A 22,564-nucleotide genomic window follows, 5' to 3' on the forward strand; every position below is an offset into this window, starting at 1 on the left:
TGTAGGTGAGTACTAAGAAATAAAGCATGCAAATTGATTTAGTTTGGGTTAAGGGACACCTTGAGTGTCAGGTCAAGTATTTAAAATCAATAAAATGAATACCTGCCAAATACTGATAATGAGATTTTTGCTTTAGAAGGATTAATCCAGCCATGGAAAAAAGGCCTGGAGAAAAGGAAGTCAGTCAGGAAGGCATTTCAGATTAAAGAGACTGTGGATTTAAGCTGCCCTGGTAGTATTTGGAATAAAAAGGAAGAGGCACCTATTAGAGACATCTGGACAATTGGAAATTGTGCTTGACCTACCTGAGTGGGGGGCAGGGGACACGGGCAAAGACACCAAGGTTGGCTGTAAGATATCACGCCTGTGCAATAGGGAGAGTAGAAAACCCATTTATGAGCAAGACAGTCAAGAGGGGGAGCTGACTAGTAGACAAGGAGATCACAATATAACAACTCACTTTGGTTCTTAACCCACCTCCCATGCCTCCCCATACACACTTTAAACTTTTTAGTGCTAATAGAACATCTAGGCAAATGTGTCTAGCAAATAATAGGAAACTTTGATCTGCAGTTTGGGAGAAAGCTTAGTATATGTGCCTCACCTGTGTTGATGGTCACCAAATAGGTAGCATTCTGAAATAAAATAATAATCAAATTCTGGCATTTAAAAAAAAATCAGGCAAATACCAGACTGGGCCACCAGTGCATTTTGTTTTTTTCTTTTTTGTGTCATCTACAAAAAAGATGTATACTTTGTGCTCAGTATGGATCCGCAGTTGCAAATACACTGCCACTCTGGTAGAGTCCTGTCTTCAGTCGTGTCTGGATCAGCAGAAAACAGAATCACTGCACAGTGGTCTTTCAGGGCATTTGGGGGTACAGTTTCCTAATTCCACCTGCTAAGGCTACAAGTCACTGTGCTCATCACGTAAACCATGAGATCCTATTACACAGTTGTTATCATTTTCCATTGTTCAGTTCGCTCATAATGTTGCTACCTGGGAATGGAATAGTGCTTAAAAAAAAAAAAGCCAGGATTCTGAAGTGTTTCACCTTGCAAGGATTGTGATACATAACTTTTATTGCCTGTTTGTCTACACAGTGTACAGGACCACTATGAATAGCTTTTCAGTCCTTTTTTCCCTTCCTTCCATCTTTTCTTCCTATTACCTAAAACCAAACCAAACCCAGTGCTGTTGAGTCAATCCTGACTTATAGCATCCCCATTTTTTTATAGGACGGAGCAGAACTGCCCCATAGAGTTTCCAGGAGCACCTGGTGGATTCAAACTGATGACCCTTTGGTTAGCAGCTGTAGCACTTAGCAGCTACACCACCAGGGTTTCTGTCCTATTACCTAAAAAAACCTAGAGCCCTTCTATTTAAGAGAGAAGCAAAAATCATCCTTGATCTAAAATATGTTGGGTTTGTTGGTCTACTCCTGTAATTTCCTGTATCAGTCAGTACTTGGTGATGACAACTTGTTTTGTGTATCAACACATCCTTATAAATAAATCTTTAGATTTCAGGCTGATATTCCAGAAATAGCAAGCACTTATCCAACGGTCCCTTTATTTTGCTAAATAAGATGTCTTGGGTCTTCTATTTCTTTTCCATTTCTTATTAGTATCTGAGATTTTCCTCTGTTCTCCTGCACCTTATACCTTTAAAACAAACACCTTTACCCACAGAGCATGAGACAAGCACCCAATAAAAATAAGCTTTGATGACCCCGACATTGTTTTTGATAATAATGTAATGACTAAAGACAGCTAGACTCAGATGTTTATGCCACATCTAACTTTGAGACCTGTAGTTTTATTTTGTTTGGTTTGGTTGGTTTGTTTGTTCGGACACCTCTGGCTTTGGAACCTGAGACAGGCTGTGAGGGATCAGAAGGGATGACTTTTTGTTACTGGAATTAAATGAGATCTTTTATGCCAAGTACTTGGCCCAGGGTGGGCACATACTAAGTGTCCAGTAAATGGGTTTTATCTTTTACCATTACTACTATTCACTTGGGAACCCTGGTGGCATAGTTGTTAAGTGCTATGGCTGCTGACCAAAAGGTTGGCAGTTTGAATCCACCAGGCGCTCCTTGGAAACTCTATAGCATAGTTCCACTCTGTCCTATAGGGTCACTATCAGTAGGAATTGACTCTACGGCAGTGGGTGGGTTTTACTATTCACTACTCTTTGTGCCTCCCTCCCACTCCTGTACTTGTATCCTGTCATACTGAATCAACCTAACCTTCTAATTTCGTTTTCCATGCTGAGCCCTGTGATAGCATTTTTGACCTGGTATTGCATTTTTACTGTTTCACTTGTGAGGTACTTTGTCTCAGACTTGTTTCTGCTGGGCCCTTTCCACATCATCTCTTGGCCACTCGGAGTACCTTCTCAGGCCAGTCAAACCTGGGTCCCAGTTATCTACCTGGCTGTCAGCTCAACATGCTGATACCTTTACTAGGCTTGCCCTAAGCTCCCCATGAAGAGAGAAGATTACACCTTTTGAGTCCAATCAGACTTGAAATGTAGACAATTAAACCACTTTTATACATGGGTCTCACAGAGAAGGGTTTCTCAACCTCAGCACTATTAACATTTTGGGCCAGGTAATTCTTGGTTGTGGAGAGTTCTCCTGTGCAATGTAGGATGTTTAGCAGCATCTCTGGCCGCTACCCAGTAGAGTCAGTAGCACATCTCCCCCTCCCCACCACCACCACCTTGTGACAACTCCGGTTGAAAACCACTCTCATAGAGATATACCAATAGGTGACTATGCACATTTCTGGATCATGAATAGAAAACCAAGAAATTTAAATATGTCCTACCTTGAAGTACAGTTATAAATAAGCCAACCTGATATAATCTGGAAGGCCATTAAATTACATTGTACTATAACTGTATGGGGCAGTTCTACTCTGTCCTATAGGGTCGCTATGAGTCAGAATTGACTCGACGGCACTGGGTTTTTTTATACCATGGGAATATAATGTATTGTAATATCCCAAGCCAAGCAGAGAATTAAAAATTTTCTGACTTTCTGTAGTAACATGGTGCATTTTGTCTATTCCACAATTTTCTTTTAATAAGCATTTCCAAATTGCCTGGAATTTATCATTTTTGCAAGGCCTTTTATCTACTAACAGAAAAAGAAAAAAAAAATGATATGGTATGATAATTTCAAGTACTTTCTCATTGCCAGGGAAGAGATACTTTCCTTACAGGACATGTAATTTCTTGGAATTGACTATTGTCCCTAGAAGCTAATTGGGGACTGTTAATTTTTTGATGCCTGTCAACAGAAGTGAAAATAGTAGTTGACATACTTACCTACTTGATTATAGTTGTTATATCAATCAGCATCCTTTTCATAGGGTTCATCATAATTTCTTTCAAAAAGTACGTATTGTTTTCTTTTTTTCATCTCTTTTTTTGCTTTAGTTTTGAGCATTGTTGTAAGGTGCTGTTGAATCCCTTCTGACTCATAACAGAAGGAAACACTGCCAAGTCCTGTGCCATCCTCACAATAGTTGCTATGTTTGAACTCATTGTTGCAGCCACTGTGTCAATCCATCTCATTGAGGGTCTTCCTCTTTTTCCCTGACCCTCTACCTTACCAAGCATGATGTCCTTCTCCAGGGACTGGAGTATACATACAAATTTATTTAATATGTTTGAAATCAGTCATGCAGTCAGTTAGGATTCATCTCCACAACACTTATGCAAAATCTACAAGAAACAGTTATTTTCAAAATGAAATTTAAAAATATTAAAACCCCCTTTATTTATTCTATGTCAACCCACACTCTCTTTTGTTGGCACCCCATGTTTTTCTCAGTTCATTTGGTCAGAACCAGGGTTTAGTGGATGATGGAATGAGTTCCAGGATCTGCAATGATTCTGGTTGAAGCAGGCAGGGCTTCATATAATGGAAGCTGGGCTTTAAGGGACAACAGTAGAAGGCAACAAATGAGTAGAGAACCTAGCCCTAACATTAGCTCCACGCTGACTTACATTTCCTATGATATTCTCAACATAAAGGAAACAAAAATCCTCACAATTGGACCAATAAGCAACATCATGATAAACGGAGAAAATATCAAGCTTTTCAAGGATTTCATTTTACTTGGATCCACAATCAGCGCCCAATGAAGCAGTAGTCCAGAAATCAAATGACGTACTGTATTGGGCAAATCTGCTGCAAAAGACCTTTCCAAAATGTTAAAAAGCAAAGATGTCACTTTGAGGACTGAGTAGCGCCTGACCCAAGCCGTGGAATTTTCAATCTCCTCATATGCATGCAAAAGCTGGGCAATGAATAAGGAGGAGCAAGGAAGAATCAATGCATCTGAATTATGGTGTTGGTGAAAAATATTGGATATACCATGGACTGCCAGAAGAACAAACAAATCTGTCTTAGAAGAAGTAGAGCCAGAATGCTCCTTAGAAGCAAGAATGGCAAGACTTCGTCTCACATACTTTGGGCACGTTATCAGGAGGGATAGGTCCCCAGAGAAGGACACCATGCTTGGTAAAGTAGAGGGTCAGCTAAAAGCAGGAAGACCCTCAATGAGATGGGTTGATGTGGTGGCTGCAACGATTGGCTCAAACATAGCAACGATTGTGAGGATGGCACAGGATCAGGCAGTGTTTCATTCTGTTGTACAAAGGGTCGCTATGAGTTGGAACCCACTCGGAGGCACGTAAAAATAACGACATGATATTCTTGAGTGATTCTATTTTGAGAACAAGTATTCAATGAATATAGTCTCTTCATTGTTACCTGAGAGGTTTGTCAAGTTTCTGGAAAAGGATTAAATGTAAATTCTATCATTCCTATGTTAGAGTACTTCAGGATAAATATTTAAAAAATAAGAAGACACTGATTTAAACATGATGATTTTCAATTTTGCAATGGAGTATGTTCCACATATCAATGAATTGTAGGAATACTGAAGAATTGTTCTTTATATCTTGGATAAGTGTGGCTCTGATTCCATTTGCCAAAAAAATGTGTTGGGGTATACTTTTTTAAAATTTTCTCTTAAGATGTGAAAGCAAAAGAGAACTGAGGTTAACCAAAGAGTATCTCACAATAAGTGAATATGACATTAGCCCGAAATGTGAAACTTGATTTGGGCCATTTTCTCAGTTCTTTGGGAGACCACAAAGAGAAGCTGTGTCATCAGTCTGTTGCTGAATTTTTCAAAATATAAATCAATGATCAATAGTGAATTTCTTTAGCCTCTATGGATAAAGGGAGGTAACTGAATTGATTTATCAGAACTGGTCTCTTAATTCCTACTCCTCCACAAACCTGTCCCTTTTTTATTACCTCCAAAATCATTAAATGGCACTTCCATTCATGTATTTGCTCAAGCCTCAAACTGGGGATCCCCTTAATTCCTGCCTTTTTATTTACATTCCACATCCAATTCATCAGTAAATCCCTTTAATGCTACCTACCAAATAAACCAAACCAAACCTGCGGCTGTCGAGTCAATTCCCACTCATAGTGACCCTATACAACAGAGTAGAACTGCTCCATAGGGTTTCCAAGAAGTGACTTGTGGATTTGAACTGCTGACCTTTTGATTAGCAGCCATAAATGGCTGTAGCTCTTAACCACTGTACCACCAGGGCTCCACTTACCAAATAGATACATGAAAAAAAAAATCCTACCAATTTCACCACCAACACCACAGCACTATCTTCTTTCAGTGGACTGCTTCAATAGCCTCCTAACTGACCTCCCTGCCTCCAGTCTCGTGTCTCACTGCCTCCACACTGCACCATCCTCCCAGACACAAACACCAAGATGCCAGAATGATACATCTGTCATACTAATGCTACCACGCCAGCTCCCTCTCTGGAATGCAAGCTCCATGAGAGCAGGAATTTTGTTCGTCTTGTTCACTGTTATATCCCCTACTGACTAGAACAGTGCCTGGCAGAGAGCAAATACTTAAAAACATATTTGTTGAAAGAATGAATGAATGTATTTGTTTTATTTGCATTATAAGCATCACTTATCAAATGTTGTGAATAAAATATGAAGTATCAGAGTTAGTCAAATTAATTTCTTGATTTCTCTGAATACATGAATTTTGATAGATTTAATATTGAGTTACATTCTTGGGAGTTATTTGCTATGTTGCTTTGACTTGACTGTTAAATCAAGGCTATCTTGTATATAGTGGTGGTTAGTTTATTCATAAACTGCTCTCCCTGCACCTCTCTGCTCAGTTGCTTTGTCACTTCTCCCTCTTTAAGGCTTTTGAGGCTCCATGATTGTTATGAGTCACCAAAATTATTTGCAAAAGAGGAATTTTGCCATTCCCAAGTCATTAGCTATAACTGAAAAATAAAGTACTCTCTTTCCCCAAATACTTTCACCAATATATGTTGGTATTTTCTCCTCTCACAAGCTCTAAACTCCACTATTAGAAGCTAATATTAGTACATTCCAGGCCAAAGAAAGCAGAACTGAAATCTCATTTGAGTCACTCAGAGGTCCAAGGTCTATGGATGTACTAAATTTCTTTGACATGCTAGGAAACAGAGAGTTGTTTGTCAGCTCCTTTAAATTAAACACACACACAAATGAGCAAACAGAAAATTGTAAGATGGAGTGTGTCAGTGGGATTGCCACAAAGCATGTTTTATTGTCAGCTGTATAAATCCGTGAATATTCTTTTGTGACCAGTTTTAGTTGGTAGATTTAAATGAGATGATAAATTACCCCTGAATATAGCACTCAACACAATGCACTATATATATGCTTTCATCTATGAACATCCTTATGGATGACTCCATGTCTATTCATCTTTTTATTTCTAATATAGTACTTACTATTATTAGTGGATACTTGATAAAAAGCTCTTAGAAATGAATTATTGAACTGTATTAGATTTTTTTTTATTAGAATTATTTACCTAGACTGTAAGCTCTGTGAGGGTTAAAAGTTGTGTTTTGTTCACCTTTCATTCCTTTACGATAACAGTGCCTTGCATATTTAAAAGTCTTGAAAATATTTTTGTCATATTACATTTTTGAAGATAGATCAGTTTTCCTGCTAGAGAGACTAATATGGGAAGTATTAACAATTCTTAAGCTCAAGATTTGAACTCCTTTTGAACCCTTGGTTAAGCATCCAGTTCATTATTTTATAAATTGTTATCTTTTTTTCTTAACAGACTACATAGAATGCTAAATTCTTCTGTCCCAGACTTTGATAGATATCATTAGAATACATTTATTGACCACCTACTATATTCACACTCTTAATCTTTTATCCTATTTAATTCTCACAAAAACTTATAAGGGAAGATTATTTAGGCTTCATTTTATATACAAGAATACCGAGACTCAGAGAGGTTAAATAACTTCTCAATTTGCCAAACCAACAAGGCAACCAGCAGCCAGGTAGGGTGATGGAAATGGACTTAGTCTGTTACCGAGGACACAGATCAACCAGCTGTCTCTTGAGGTTGTGGTCTTTCTTTGCTAAGATGTTGAATTAACTAGTTGTGTGCATCTATCACTGCATGTTGGTTATCACTGCATGTATTTGTGTGTGTGTGTGTGTGTGTGTGTGTGTGTCTGCATATGTCTGTCTGTGTCTTTCTGTGATCTTTCCTACTCTAACATAATGATCCTAAGAAAAAAATCAGAGAAGGCACTAGCTGAAATACATTTTGAAAATCATCTATGACTTTGAAAGAACGAGTTTTGTGGTAGGATGAGTATACGTATCCAAGAAATACTTGAGTGATTGAAGTTAAAATTCAGAGCAGTAACTGGCCAGCAGAGAAAGGCCACTCACTATAAATACCTTGCATTCTTTTCCCCTTTAAGAACATTGAGAAGACTCAAGATGGCCTGGCCTCTTTACCCTCGTCTGCTGTCATTTTTGTTTTTGGAAGCTGGGATCCTATTTTCCACTGTTCCCTAACTGAAGGGTACATAGAATGAGGAAGAGAGTGAGAGGCTGCATCATGAATAGTTAGGTAATCGTAATATCAATAAGGAATGAAACCTTTGTGTATGCCAACTTCTAGATGTTTCTATAACTGGAAGCTAGGGAGCAAAGTGGATGTCCATAAAATTCCCCTTCTACTCTGCAGAAAGGCTCTATGAATTGAGACATGTTAATAACTCTGTAAAAAAGGCCTAATTATTTTTGTCAATAGGATGTTCTGAAGAATAAAACAAGGAATTGAGAATTCTTTTGTTGGTGGATACGTTGCTATATTTAATGCAAAATTAGGGAGAGAAATATCTCTACTATAATTACCAGTATTTTTGTAAACAAAACATGATTAGAATTTAAAATTACCCTGTGCTTCTTGTCACTATTATAGGACTCTCTTTAGCTTTCCAATTGTGTGTGTGTGTGTGTGTGTGTGTGTGTATGTGTTGGAGAGACAGAGAGAAGTGTCCCCAAAGGGAAAGTTGTCTGCCTGGCAATGAAATGACAGTTGGTGTAGTCGTGGTCTGATGCTCATAATTTTACTGGTTTTTACTGTAAATAATTTGGTTGAATTTCCTTCCAGTCCCACCTTTGACCACGCAGAAAATAAAGAGGGCTTTGTTTTTGTGTGCCTGTTCATTTTGGTTGGTTATTACTATTCCTACATTTTGTTTACCAGTTCTGTCCTCTGTCAATTCAATTCAGCTAATAATTATTAAACACCATCATGTGCCAGACCCATTTAAATAGTGGAAAATTCAGTGCATATTTTTCCCTTGCGTCAGCAAAATTGGTCACCCTCAAATCATTGTGGAGCAGAGCTACATCTTAGCTGTGATGGTCACCCCCTTTTCACAGTCATTTTGCCAATGTGTCAAATCAGTAGTTCAGCTGTAAGTTTCCATTCACTTATATCAAAGGTCAATTTGGCAGGGAAATCCTAAAATAAAGGTGCCTAACTGATGATACCTGGAAACCCTGGTGGCATAGTGGTTAAGAGCTATGGCTACTAACCAAAAGGTCAGCAGTTCAAATCCACCAGGCACTCCTTGGAAACTCTATGGAGCAGTTCTACTCTGTCCTGTAGGGTCGCTATGAGTCAGCATCGACTGGACAGCAATGGGTTTGGAACTGATACCCACCATAGCATAATATCAAAACATGGCACTTATAAATACTAGATTGCTCTGCAAGAATACTCTGCTCTGGGTCATGGTTATTTAGTTGCATGTTTTTGCAGATTGTACACACCTTGAGGGGAGACTTTGCACAAGGCTATGCAGTAGCTGCTGGACAGAATTTTCAAGGAACACATAATAAAGAATTGGGAGGCAAGGATCTCAGTTGTTGCCTTTGGAAAGCCAGTTGATTTCTTTGGGTCTCAGATCCTTGATCTCTAAAACAAGGGAGTTGAATTGGAAGCTGGGATTTTTTTTTCTCTTATCATGATAAGATGGATGGGGGTGTGTTTGAACAGGGAAAGTCTCTCTCAGCTGCCTTCTATTACAAATTGTTGAAGTACCATACCTACTTGTAACTACATAATTACAAGATTTTATAAACTGGCTTGATTTACTGAATCAACCAGTTATTTTGGTATCATAGTTGCTCTTGAATTTCACTAAAATCATTTCATAACCAGAGGCTAAGAAATGTGGCTTTTGATTTATTAATGATGAACTATTTTCCCAACATTTAGAGAATTAGCTGATTAATTAGCTGGCAAACAAACATAAAAAACAAACCCCACAGTGACCGTATAAGACAGAGTAGAACTGCCCCATAGGGTTTCCAAGGAGCAGTTGGTGGATTCACACTGCCGGCCTTTTGGTTGGCAGCCAAGCTCTTAACCACTGAGCCACCAGGGCTCAATTTAGCTGGTAGGAGAACAAAAGTCCATTAGGATCACTTTAGGCAAGAAAGAAGTGCATTTAAGGTTCATCATAAGGTTTTCACAGGCCAATTTTTTTAGAAGTAAATCACCAGGTCCTTCTTCTTAGCCTATCTTGGTCTGGAAGCTCCACTAAAAACTGTCCATCCTAGGTGACCCTGCTGGTATTTGAAATACTAGTGGCATAGCTTGCAGCATCACAGCAACATGCAAGCCACCACAGTAGGACAAACTGACAGACAAATGGGGGAATCAAATTGACTACATCTGTGGAAAGAGATGATGGAGGAGCTCAATATCATCAGTCATAACAAGAGATGACTGCAGAACAGACCATCAATTGGTCATAGGCAAGTTCAAGTTGAAGCTGGAGAAAATTAAAACAAGCCCGCAAGAGCCAAAGTACAATCTTGCCTATGTGCCACTTGAATTTAGAGATCATCTCGAGATTAGATTTGACACATTGAACAATAATTACCGAAGACCAGACTAGTTGAAGAATGACATCATACATGAAGAAAACAAAAAGTCATTAAAAACAGGAAAGAAAGAAAAGACCAAAATGGATGTCAGAAGAGACTCTGAAACTTGCTCTTGAACATAGAGTGGCTAAAGCAAATGTAAGAAACGATGAAGTAAAAGAGCTGAATGGGAGATTTCAAAGGGCAGCTCTAGAAGATAAAGTAAAGTGTTATAATGAAAGTGCAAAGACATGGAGTTAGAAAACCAAAAGGGAAGAGCACATTTGGCATTTCTCAAGCTGAAAGAACTAAAGAAAAGAATTCAAGGCTCGAGGGAGGATTCCATGAGCAAAATATTGAACGACACAGGAAGCATCAAAAGAAGATGAAAAGAATACACAGAGTCACTGTACCAAAAAGAATTGGTGGATGTTCAACCATTTCAGGAGGTACCATATGATCAGGAACTGATGGTCCTGAAGGAAGAAATCCAAGCTGCACTGAAGGCATTGGTGAAAAACAAGGCTCCAGGAATTGATGGAATACCCATTGAGATGTTTCAACAAATGGATACAGTGCTTAAAGTGCTCACTTCTCTATGCCAAGAAATTTGGAAGACAGCTGCCTGGCCAACTGACTGGAAGAGATCCATATTTGTACCCATTCCAAAGAAAGGTGATCCAACAGAGTGCAGAAATTATGGAATGATCTCATTAATATCACACACAAGTAAAATTTTGCTAAAGATAAGGCAAAAATGTTTGCAGCAGTACCTCAACAGGGAACTGCCAGAAATTCAATTTGGATTGAGAAGAGGAAGTGGAATGAGAAATATTATTGCTGATGTCAGAAGGATCTTGGCTGAAAGCAGAGAATACCAGAACGATGTTTACCTGTGTTTTATTGACTATCCAAAGGCATTCAACTGTATCATAACAAACTATTGATAACATTGGAAAGAATGGGAATTCCAGAACAATTAATTGTGCTCATGCAGAACCTGTATACAGACCAAGAGGTAGTCATTTGAACAGAACAGGGTGAGTGGTTTAAAATCAGAAAAGGTGTGCATCAGGGTCATATCCTTTGACCATACTTATTCAGTCTGTATGCTGAGCAAATAATCCGAGAAGCCAGACTATATGAAGAAGGACAGGGCATCAGGATTGGATGAAGACTCATTAACAACCCACAATACACAGATAACACAAACTTACTTGCTGAGAGTGAAGAGGACTTGAAGCACTTACCGATGAAGATCAAAGACTACAGCCTTCAGTATGGATTACATCTCAATTTAAAAAATAAAAAATCCTCACAAGTGGACTAATAAGCAACATCATGATAAATGGAGAAAAGACTGAAGTTGTCAAGGATTTCATTTCACCTGGTGCCACAATCAACGGCCATGGAAGTAGCAGTCGAGAAATTAAAGGACATATTGCATTGGGCAAATCAGCTGCAAAAGATCTCTTTAAAGTGTTGAAAAGCAAAGATGTCACTTTGAGGACTAAGGTGCACCTGACCCAAGCCATGGTGTTTTCAATCACATCATATGTATGCGAATGCTGGACAATGAAGAAGGAAGACCAGAAAAGAATTGATGCCTTTGAATTACAATGTTGGTAAAGAATATTGAACGTATCTGTCTTGGAAGAAGTACAGCCAGGATGCCCCTTAGAAGTAAGGATGTACTTTGGACACATCATCAGGAGGGACCAGTCCCTGGAGAAAGACATCATGCTTGGTAAAGTAGTGGCTCAGTGAAAAAGAGGAAGACCCTCAATGAGATGGGTTGACACAGGGCTGCAACAATGGGCTCAAACATAGCAACGATTGTGGGAATGGTGCAGGATCGGGCAGTGTTTTGTTCTGTAGTACATCAGATCACTATGAGTCGGAACTGCCTCGACGGCACCTAACAACAGCAAGGTTAATCAGAGAATGACGTGAAATTTCTGATACGAATTTCAAATCAGTTGATCTCATTCTACTATCCCAACTTTCCTTTCCCCTTTGTTCCCATCCTCTTTTTAAATAGTAATGAAGGCAAACGAATAATGCATTCAATTAACAAAATGAACAAAAGAGCTATTGATCTTATTTTAGGTGGTTCTCCCAAACCAGGACTCTTAAAACTGACCCCTTTTTCTAACTTGGAGTGCGTCATCCCTTTGTACTTTGTTTTCTGTTAAACAGAAATGGAGATGTGCGCCGGAGAAGCTTGCATTCTTGAATCGTCTGGCAATAAGGGCATGTGGCCTACCCCTGGCACTGTTCTCTAGAACAGCCTTCCAAGTTATCAAGCAAGTTGGCATGTCCTCCTGGCAAGGAAGGAAGAAAGCCCTCAAAGCAAAAACATTGAGTTCAGCTACCCTTAACTGACCATTTGTTTACTTGATACTGAGTGGAAGTTGCAATGGCAGGTTTCAAGGGACCTGGGCAGTTCAATCAGAGAGGGCAAGGTGGAAGATGGTGCTTAATGAAAGAGAACTCTTTGTCTAAAGTCCAAATAGTCTAGTCTGGCTAGGAATGAAGTATGCAGTATAGGAGATCTATCTTCAGGATGCCTAACGGCAAACTTTTACATTTTTAGGCTGATAATTGAGACATTAACAGGAGCGCAGAGAAGAATCGCGTGGAAATTTAAAATCCTGGAGAGTATATCATGCAAAATAGCAATAATAACGAAAAAAAAAAAGCAAACCTGTTGCCGTTGAGTCAATTCCAACTCATAGCGAACCTATAGGACAGAGTAGAACTGCCCCATAGAATTTCCAAGGAGTGGTTGATGGATTGAAACTCAGCCTTTTGGTTAGCAGCTGAGCACTTTACCACTGCACCACCAGGGCTCCAATGAATACTATAAAATGTAGTGGATTAAGGGTTTTGACTAAATGGAAAGTATAAAGCTATCCTCTTGGTGAATTTTTTTATATGTATGTGTGGGTTTGCATGCTTGTACTAATTTAATGCCACATTGCCATCCCTTTTAGAGGATGTGTGTGTAGGAAATACTTAGTGTAATTACTAAGTTATGGGGTTTGAGGTAATGTGGTCCAGGGTATGGAAACTAGGAGTGGGATTAAGAAGAATGAGATATATATGCAGCATATATTGCGTGTAGCTTTAATTAATGCAGAGAAAATACAGGGCATCCCTTAAAAAGGAAAACAAGATGTGAATTGAAAATGTTTGGTGAAGCCCAGTCATCTGTTCTTAAAGATTGACCAGTCCTGATTCTGTAATTCAGCAGTATCATAGGGTACAACTGTCACCCCGGAAATGTTCTGTTTGATTCTATACAATGTAACAGCTTTTCAGCTTGCCCGAAGGTACTATCTGCAGCATGTAAATCACTAGTTGGCAGAGTGCTTTGACACACTAGATTGAGAATGAAAAATCTTGGAGAAAATAAACTATCTTCTAGCCTTCAATTCATGGAGCATAACAATAAGTTTCTGTATTATTATTCTTTTTCAGCCCCTCTGACTGATAAGCCACCCAAGCTTTTGTATCCTCTGGAAAGTAAACTGACAATTCAGGAGACCCAGCTGGGTGAGTAATTCCTTAATTCTAGCTAATACAGTTTTCTCAATACATTCTGCCATTTAATCAGCCTAGATCCAAACCTGCTGTAATATTCTGAGCAAAGCCCTTGTGTATTGAATGAGAGCAGAATAAGAAAATACCGGCAATCATTGTCCATTCCGTCCAGGCAGCACATGTGTCAGGACCAAGCTGGGCAGACAGATATAAAAACTCATGTGTTATTTAGATGGTTGTTGAGATTTGAGACGGGCTGAACGTTTTAGTGATGGTATTATATTGCTATCTTATAATTCTTGAAATGGTTTTAAAACAGGCAATATAGAACTATTTAAGTTATAATATCCATTAATGCATTAAAGTATAATTTCTGAAAATTGGGAGGAAAGGTTACAAATTCACTATAATGAATGTCATCATTGCAGTTAAAAAGCATTTTTATCAAATCAAATATAATGGGTATTGTGCTAGCTACGTTGCAGATAATACATTAATAAAATGGGAACATCTTTTGGTTAAGGGACAAATAAGTTTGAGGATATGCGACCATGGACAAAATACACTTAGGTGAAAAAAAAAAACCTCAGTTGTCTACAAACCTGCATTCTAACACACTTACTTTAGAGGAGAGTCTAGAATTTCTGAGTCTGATTTAGCTATTTTAATTGATACCAAATTGAGGAAAAATTGCCCTCTTTATTATAAATGTATACAGTATATTCAATTATATCCTCAGGTTTTATTTCAAATACAGTATGCACATATATACCATAAACTGTATCAGAAAATAATTTGAGTGGGTTGATATAAATGATTTTTAAAAGTATTATTCAATCTGTATGCTCATGTTTATTAAAGAATTTCTTCATACATTAATCATTTGAGAGTAAAAATACATCTACTGTATACAACCAAAAAAGAATCGGTGGCCATGTTTTAAGCTACCAATGCTATTTATAGTTCTTGGAGTGAAAATTTGGATCAAAATTGTAAATCCGTTTTCCAAATAAAGATTAAAAAAATACAGATGTGATTATCTTCACTAATTGAATATCCAAAGTTAAAATGCACAAAGACATGCTGATGGTTTTAAAACCTATAAAATTATTGTAGTCAATGGATTTCTAACACTGAAAATACTTATATCTGCCAACATTGAGTTACAAACATATGCAAGATTTATACAAGTCAGGGTATTAATATGCTGCTTTGATGGTAAATTCAAGCCTTTTGAATTAATATCATATACAGGGAAGTAGTATTACAGTTGTTATTTTGAGATGGAGGACTTCACAAGTGGCATTAATGCAACGCTGTATAGAAAACAAACAGCAATACTAAGATTATATCAAGTTGTTTACTCACGCTATGGTATGTTGAGGTATATTATCTTTTATTGCTATATTCTAAAGGAATTTTGAAATGTAAATTCACGTAAGTGACCATGCTTGTACAGACATTCCAATAACTCCTGGGAAGATGTATTTCTAAGTAGTTGTGCAAAACTATAAACATCTTGGGCCAGAGAGGAGGGAGTTTATGGTACCTGTTATCTGCAGTGAACACAGGGCACATGAAATTCATTGTATCTCTTTATTTGACAACATAATTAAAAGAATTTTATAATTAATGGCTGCCCATTGGGTTTCTTTTTATTGTCCCTGAATTGGGAATAAATCAGATTGTTCTCTAGCTCCCATTACAGTATTTTTCAAAGCGGAATAATTTGTAAAGCTTTTTTTTTTTTTTGCCTTCTGAAAAGCATTACTTTTCTTGAACAAAGCTATGAAAACCAACTAATCCAAGTTGAAATTATGAAAATTTCTTATGCAAATTGGAAGGTTTGATGATATATTCATTTGAAGAAATTTGAACCTGTTATCAAAATGCTCCAGGAAATACTTTAACTTCTTTATTATCAACAGCAAAAGGAATATGAATTCTATTTAGCTACCCGGTAAAGTGGAGACACCACCTTGGGGTTTGGATCCTTTTAAACAACTTTTGTTTTGTTTTCCTGATTGCAGTTGTAAGTGGATAGGATAAATCGGTCACTAGTTGGAGAAATTTCACCTTAATCCTTGAGCCTTAGAGCAACAGTGAATTTGAAATAAGTACCATGTTAACGTTGTTTTTGCAATATTATTAGAGGAGGTGACTAGCCAATCACAAAGGGTATGTGAAAATAGGATTGATTATTGAAGGAGAAAAAAAAAAAAAGCTTGAGATCCCTAAAGAATACCTGTTTTCTATAATACATACTTTGTTGTTTTTTTTTTTTTTTACTTCTTTGGTGATTTATTTTTGCCCTTTCCAGATTTGAAAAAGTTTTCCATTTCAATAGTCTCAAAATGTGATATCAAATCCTAAGAAAGGGGGACTGGGTAGAGAGTTGAGGAGGTGGGAGTAGGGAGGGTGGCTTGGTTCAGTGGTGGGGAAGATGTAAGCAGTGCCTACTGCTATGAGTAGCTAAGAATCTCCAACAGAGTTTCATTGGCCAAGAGCTGAGCGTTCTGCCTTAACCTGTTCATAAATTGAGAGTTGATCTCAGAGGATAATAAAACTCATGTACAAGTTATAAGAAACCAAGCCCACTGCCATTGAGTTGATTCCAACTCATAGTGACCCTATAGGACAGAGAACTGCCCCCATAGCATTTCCAAGGCTATAATCTTTACAGACACAGACTGCCACATCTTTCTCCCATGGAGCAGCTGGCGGGTTCGAACCGCCGATCTTTTGGTTAGTAGCCAAGTGCTTTAACCGCTGCCCCACCAGGGCTCCTAGTTATAAGAAAACTCATCAGAAATTACATAAAGCTGAGCTGGTACATGTCTGGTGATGTAACTTGAACATGCTGCCTAAGTTAAGCACACATCCAACAGACTCAGGTAACTGTAAATCCATCGGATAGATATAAAGTTCATCAAAAATGAACTTTGATAAAAACATGTAGTGCATGGATTTATCTTCATCCCCGAATTCTCTTTTTTCTACCATTTCCTGCCCATATCTACCATTCCCCATTTACATCCTTATGCCCTCCTGCTCTTCCAATTCCTTCATCCTCTCGACACTGAAAAGGGCCTGATAGTTATCATTGAAACTGTTTCATTGTAGGGGGCAAAGGACACTAAAAAGCACAGTATTTTAGGAAAAAAATAAAATAATAGTGACTAAATTCATATAAATAAGTAAATTTTTGAGTTTGAATTTCAATCGATATGTGACCACAGCCTTGCATTTTCATTTTAAGTGGCATCTGTGTGCTATTTCTAAATTAAAAAAAAGTTGTCCCCTTTTGAATAACTTTCAGGCATCAGCAAATATATGGACAGCACTTTCTTGGGCAAAAGGCCCAGAAATCACATTGTACTATTCTGCAGGTCAGTCAGAGAGATGAGCCTGACTTAGTCCTTTCAGGTGGCTGCAGTCAAGGGAATCAAAAGATAGACACCATTGTGAGCCTGAGCCCTGAAGACGTCAGTCAGAGATATGGCCTGCCTGTAACGGCCCAGAGTCTGCTTCCAGAACATTCCAGAGCAGAGGATAGCATATTCCATTGCTATCAGATCTTCAAAAAGTAGAAATCCATCCTAGCCTTGATAAAAACCAAAGCCAAACCCACTGCCGTCGAGTCGATTCCGACTCATAGCGACCCTATAGGATGGAGTAGAACTGCCCCATAGAATTTCCAAGCAGCGCCTGGCAGATTTGAACTGCCGACCTCTTGCTTAGCAGCCGTAGCTCTTAACCACTACGCCACCAGGGTTTCCCCTACCCTTGGTACTTTATATATTTTCCTACTCAGAAATTGCTGAAAATTATCATTAATTACTCAGCAAGGTATGGGTGTCATTTTATTTAAATTTTGGTTTCTGATTTAAGAAGTAATTATGCTGGTTGTAGGAATTTTGGGAAAATACAGAAAGGGATCGTGTTTCTTACACTTTACATTGTAAATGTTTTCTGCTCCTACTAAATATTTTCAGAAAACACTCTTTTAAGGGCTACATGATATTCATGTGAATGTCCTATAATTTCATACCTAATGCTATTCAGATTTTCCCAATATTCATTACCACTTATAATGATGTGGGAAACCCTGGTGGCGTAGTAGTTAAGTGCTACGGCGGCTAACCAGAGGGTCAGCAGTTTGAATCCACCGGGTGCTCCTTGGAAACTCTATGAGGCAGCTCTACTCTGTCCTATAGAGTCGCTATGAGTCGGAACCAACTCGACGGCACTGAGTTTTTGTTTTTTTTTTTAATAATGCTGTGATGAGCAGCATTAACTATACATTTTTTCCCTGGTCTTTATAATTATCCTAATAGGACAGATTCATAAAATTAAAAATACTGGGTAAAAGGAAATCATTTTATTAAAGTATCTTGCTACATATTTTCAGAAGGCTTACCAGAGAATTTGTACAAACTCTCACTGGGAGTATATAATGATAACTGTTTCACCACACTGTCAACAATAATGATTATAACCACTTTTTAATCTTTAATAAAATGATAAAAAGATGGATCTTTGTAAGATGGAGCTCTTAAAGGAAAAATCTTCCTTGGACATCAAAATGACTTCCTCCTCTCTCCTTTTCCCTCTTCCTCCCTCTTCACTCATTGAGCACAAGTACCCTGTCTTTTTTGAGTACCCACATTTGGAAGGTTTCAAATAAATCTAGTATATTTGGGTAAGGTTGATAAAATGTAGAAACAAAATTGCATGTTTACAGTCCCTATCCATTTTCTTCTTTCCCTCATCCAGAAGCTCAACTGAGACCTTTCTCTAGATCCTATGTTTCTTAATAGAGTACAGAGTAATCATGTGATATACTCTCGGTATATGGAACGCGTGCCCTTGTAAGTGTACGATAAGAATATGTACATACCACAAACGGCATAAGTTTCCAAATTTTCTGAAAGAGAAAATACGGAGGATACAGAGCAGAATAAGCTGTTTCGCAGTGCTTGTATTTATTTATTCATTTACTATTTGGTTTATTTTGTTAAAACTTTGCAAAAAAGCCTGCCCTTAGTGTTTCTGAGAGAGTAACAAGAATTCAAAGATGTTAACTTCTAGAGGAAAGTGCTTGATGACAATCATAAAACCTCAAATTTTTAAGCCTCTGACCTTTTAACGGGACAAACACACATGCAACTTTTTTCTGTTCGACTATCTCCCATTGCCATCCAGTCAGTTCAATTCCTAGCAACCATATAGGACGAGAGTAGAACTGCCCCCTAGTATTTCCAAGGAGCAGCTGAGCTCTTAACCACTGCACCACCAGGGCCCCTGTCCAACTATAGACTAATTAAAATGTCACACTAGACATTAACTAGCACGCCTCGCCTTGTTACACTGTTGTATAGTTTGGAGAGTTTTAAATTTCAAGTAGACTGGGGGAAAAAAGTCCATACATGATAAGATTCTGATTGGTATTTCTATAGGGAAAATCCTTGATATGAAAATTATATATTTAGTTTATTGTGTTGCTAAAATAATTATACGTTCTGGAAAGTCACTTATTGTTCATGGAGTATGTTCTATTTCAAATATGATAGTTGATTTTTAATCAAATGAGACCCTTCTGGGAATTATTTTATGGAGTGAAAATCAGCCGTCTAACTTGTATTTTCTAGGTCTATGTTGTCATAGCTGCCATTTTCTTGAAAAAAAACATACCTTTTGTGAATAATGTCTGTTCTATCTTACTAATCCTGGGAAACCTTTTTGTTTCCTCCCTAATATGAAGTAAAGTGTTGCTCCACTGTGGAAACAAAACAATTCAAGCGTTGAATTTGGTATCCAATTCTGCGTGTGGAATACGTTGCTGTCTGTTCTAAAAAATAGCGTTGCTGAATTGTGCAAGTGATGTACGTATGATCTTCATTCCCAGAGATGGGAGAGCTGGCATTGACCGTTTGTGTTTCTCCATCCACAATTACTCTTCTCGTTGTCTTGGAGAAAATGCAATGTTGTTGACTTTGGTGTTAGTGAACCATAGGAAATGCACCAAACATTTTCACTACCAATCTCAAATAAAAGAACCATAAAACTCCCCTTTATACTACGGCAGAAAAACAACAGTAACCAAAGTCTAAGTTTTTGTTGAAAAATAATATGTTCCTTGGCCCCTTAAAAAAAGACATGTAGATCAGCTATTGGCTGAAATACAGCTGGTTAGACGCAAATTAGAGCTTCTGGGCAAATAGACATCATAATTAAAACAAGACAAATAGAGACTGGTATTATAATTATTTAAACCGATGGCACTCAGTCTCCTCAGTTCCAATTTACGATACCATGAGAAGTGAAAGCAATAACTGTTGACAGCTGTTGTCATCCGATATCCTACTTTTGGCCCCAAAAAGCACCTTAAAAATTATGATTGTAACCTTAAAAGAAGTACTTGTCATATCAGTATTTCAGTTAATGTGTCACATGCTTACACAAATGATAATTCAATAAATGGTGCTCAGTATTAGTATTTGTAAGTCAATATTTATTTGAGTACCTTATATGAATTTCACGGAGACTCAAATTCAGAGTCTTTACTTGGTGCCAGTGGGGAGGAATAGGCTGGAAAAAATGCAACTCTGCATGTTTGCTGTTAAAACTGCTACCTAAGCAGAAGTCCAACTTCCTTTTTAAGTGTCAAGCGCTCAAGGCCTAGTGCTAAGATAGGCTTGAAACCTAAAGAAGATGTGCATGGAGGTTAGCACAGCCATTATGGGCTGCTGATATCTAAAAGTTTGGAAGCCAGTTAAAGCACTTGATAAAATGTTTTAAAACCTGGGGTACAGACAATGTAAATGAGTCAGCTTGTTCTTACTTTGGGAAAAGGCCAGAAGAGAGAGATGATGGCAAGAAAGCAAAGATGCAAGAAAGAGAGTGTTGTCACAAAACCAACACAGAGTCCAACAAAATTTCTACTCCCTGCTCTGGTTCTCTTGCTGAACACAAACATATATCAGGCAGTTTGCTTTTTCGCTATAGCATCAAACCGAACCAAACCAAACCGAACCAAACCCATTGCTGTCGAGTCCGTTCCAACTCATAGCGACCCTATAGAACAGGGTAGAGCTGCTCCATAGGGTTTCCAAGGAGTGGCTGGTGGATTTGGCTCCATAGGGTTTCCAAGGAGTGGCTGGTGGATTTGGCTCCATAGGGTTTCCAAGGAGTGGCTGGTGGATTTGAACTGCTGACCATTTGGTTAGCAGCCGAGCTCTTAACCACTGTGCCACCAGGGCTCCACAGCATGAAAGGTATACTTTGTTATTGGCCATTTCAAAACCTTATTTTTTTTTCCACAATCCTAGATTTAGGAATTTTAGGAGGTAGAAGTTTCTTAAAAGTTATCAAAATCAAAGCCTTTTCATTTTTTTACTGATGAGAAATGGGGACCAAATATGGCTACATGACTTTTATAATGTTACCAAATTTACAAGAACATGCTCATCGTCATCATCATATTATAATTATTATGGTACAATAAAAAGCAAACATATGGCAGAAGCTCCAAGTTCAGGCTGTTTTGTCAGACAGACCTAGGTGGCTATTCAGCTCTGCTACTTAACTAGTGATGTGACCTTGAACAACCAGCCCCCAGTTACCTCAGCAATAAAAACCATGAGAGTATCTACCCTTATGTAGCTGGTGTGGATGTTTAATGAGCTAAGACATATAAAGGCTTAGTACATTATGTGACATACATTAAGTGTCTAATAAATGTTTGTTGTTACTACTTGAGGTTTTCTTAATGTTACAAATAGAATGTTACCTATAGAAGAAATCTGAAATGCAGTTAATGTTAAAATAATGTATAATAATGTTAGAATTATGCATTTTGAATGCCAATACTTGTTTGATCATGCATGTGTTCTTACTAACGTGTCATACTATGGCAGTAGACATGGGCTTCATTACAGGATGAGTATTACCGTATTTTTACTCAAATAATGCATGCCTTCTGCATTTATTTGCTTGCAGCACCCTCCCCTGAGAGGTATTTCGTAAGCACACTATGCTAATGTTTTTACAGCAACTTGTAGAAGAGGATTGGCATGGTGTGCTTGTGAGGGTGTCTCCCGGGGAGAGGGCACAGCTGGCAAACCAACGCAGAAGGCACATATTTTTTGCAAAAAACACAGTATTCTGGAAAATTAATTTCTATCTCCCCCCTGAACACAATATGTGTACTAAATTTTTTGTACTTAAATGAAGCTTTATCTTTAGAAATTATTGATTTTAGAATTCTTAGTTCTTCAACAAGTCTATCCAAGTGTAGTTATAACAGAAGAAAATGATCCCCTTCCTTACTTAAAAAAAAAATCAATGGACACTTTATGTCACCCATGTCACCCATGTGGTGGTTAAGTGCTACAGCTGCTAGCCAAAAGGTTGGCAGTTCAAATCCACCAGGAGCTCCTTGGAAAACGTATGGGGCAGTTCTACTCTGTCCTATAGGGTTGCTATGAGTCGCAATCGATGGCAACCAACCCAAACCCACTGCCGTCGACCCTATAGGACAGAGTAGAACTGTCCCATAGAGTTTCCAAGGAGTGTCTAGTGGATTACAACTGCCGACCTCTTGGTTAGCATCCATAGCACTTAACCACTACGCCACCAGGGTTTAAACTGTTAAGAAATGAAATGACGTATTGCATTGGGTAAAT

At 38.1% G+C, this 22,564-nt stretch overlaps 1 protein-coding gene across 1 annotated transcript in view; it reads left to right on the top strand.

The window, feature by feature from the left end:
• Nucleotides 1–22,564, top strand: part of IL1RAPL1 (interleukin 1 receptor accessory protein like 1) — a 722,800-nt gene that overhangs the window by 359,889 nt on the left and 340,347 nt on the right. Inside the window, exon 5 of the mRNA XM_064278411.1 lies at nt 13,815–13,889. Within this exon, the coding sequence (XP_064134481.1) occupies nt 13,815–13,889 (75 nt within the window). The remainder of the gene's footprint in view (nt 1–13,814; nt 13,890–22,564) is intronic.

The sequence above is a fragment of the Loxodonta africana genome, chromosome X, assembly GCF_030014295.1.
Source record: "Loxodonta africana isolate mLoxAfr1 chromosome X, mLoxAfr1.hap2, whole genome shotgun sequence".
Lineage (NCBI taxonomy): Eukaryota > Metazoa > Chordata > Mammalia > Proboscidea > Elephantidae > Loxodonta > Loxodonta africana.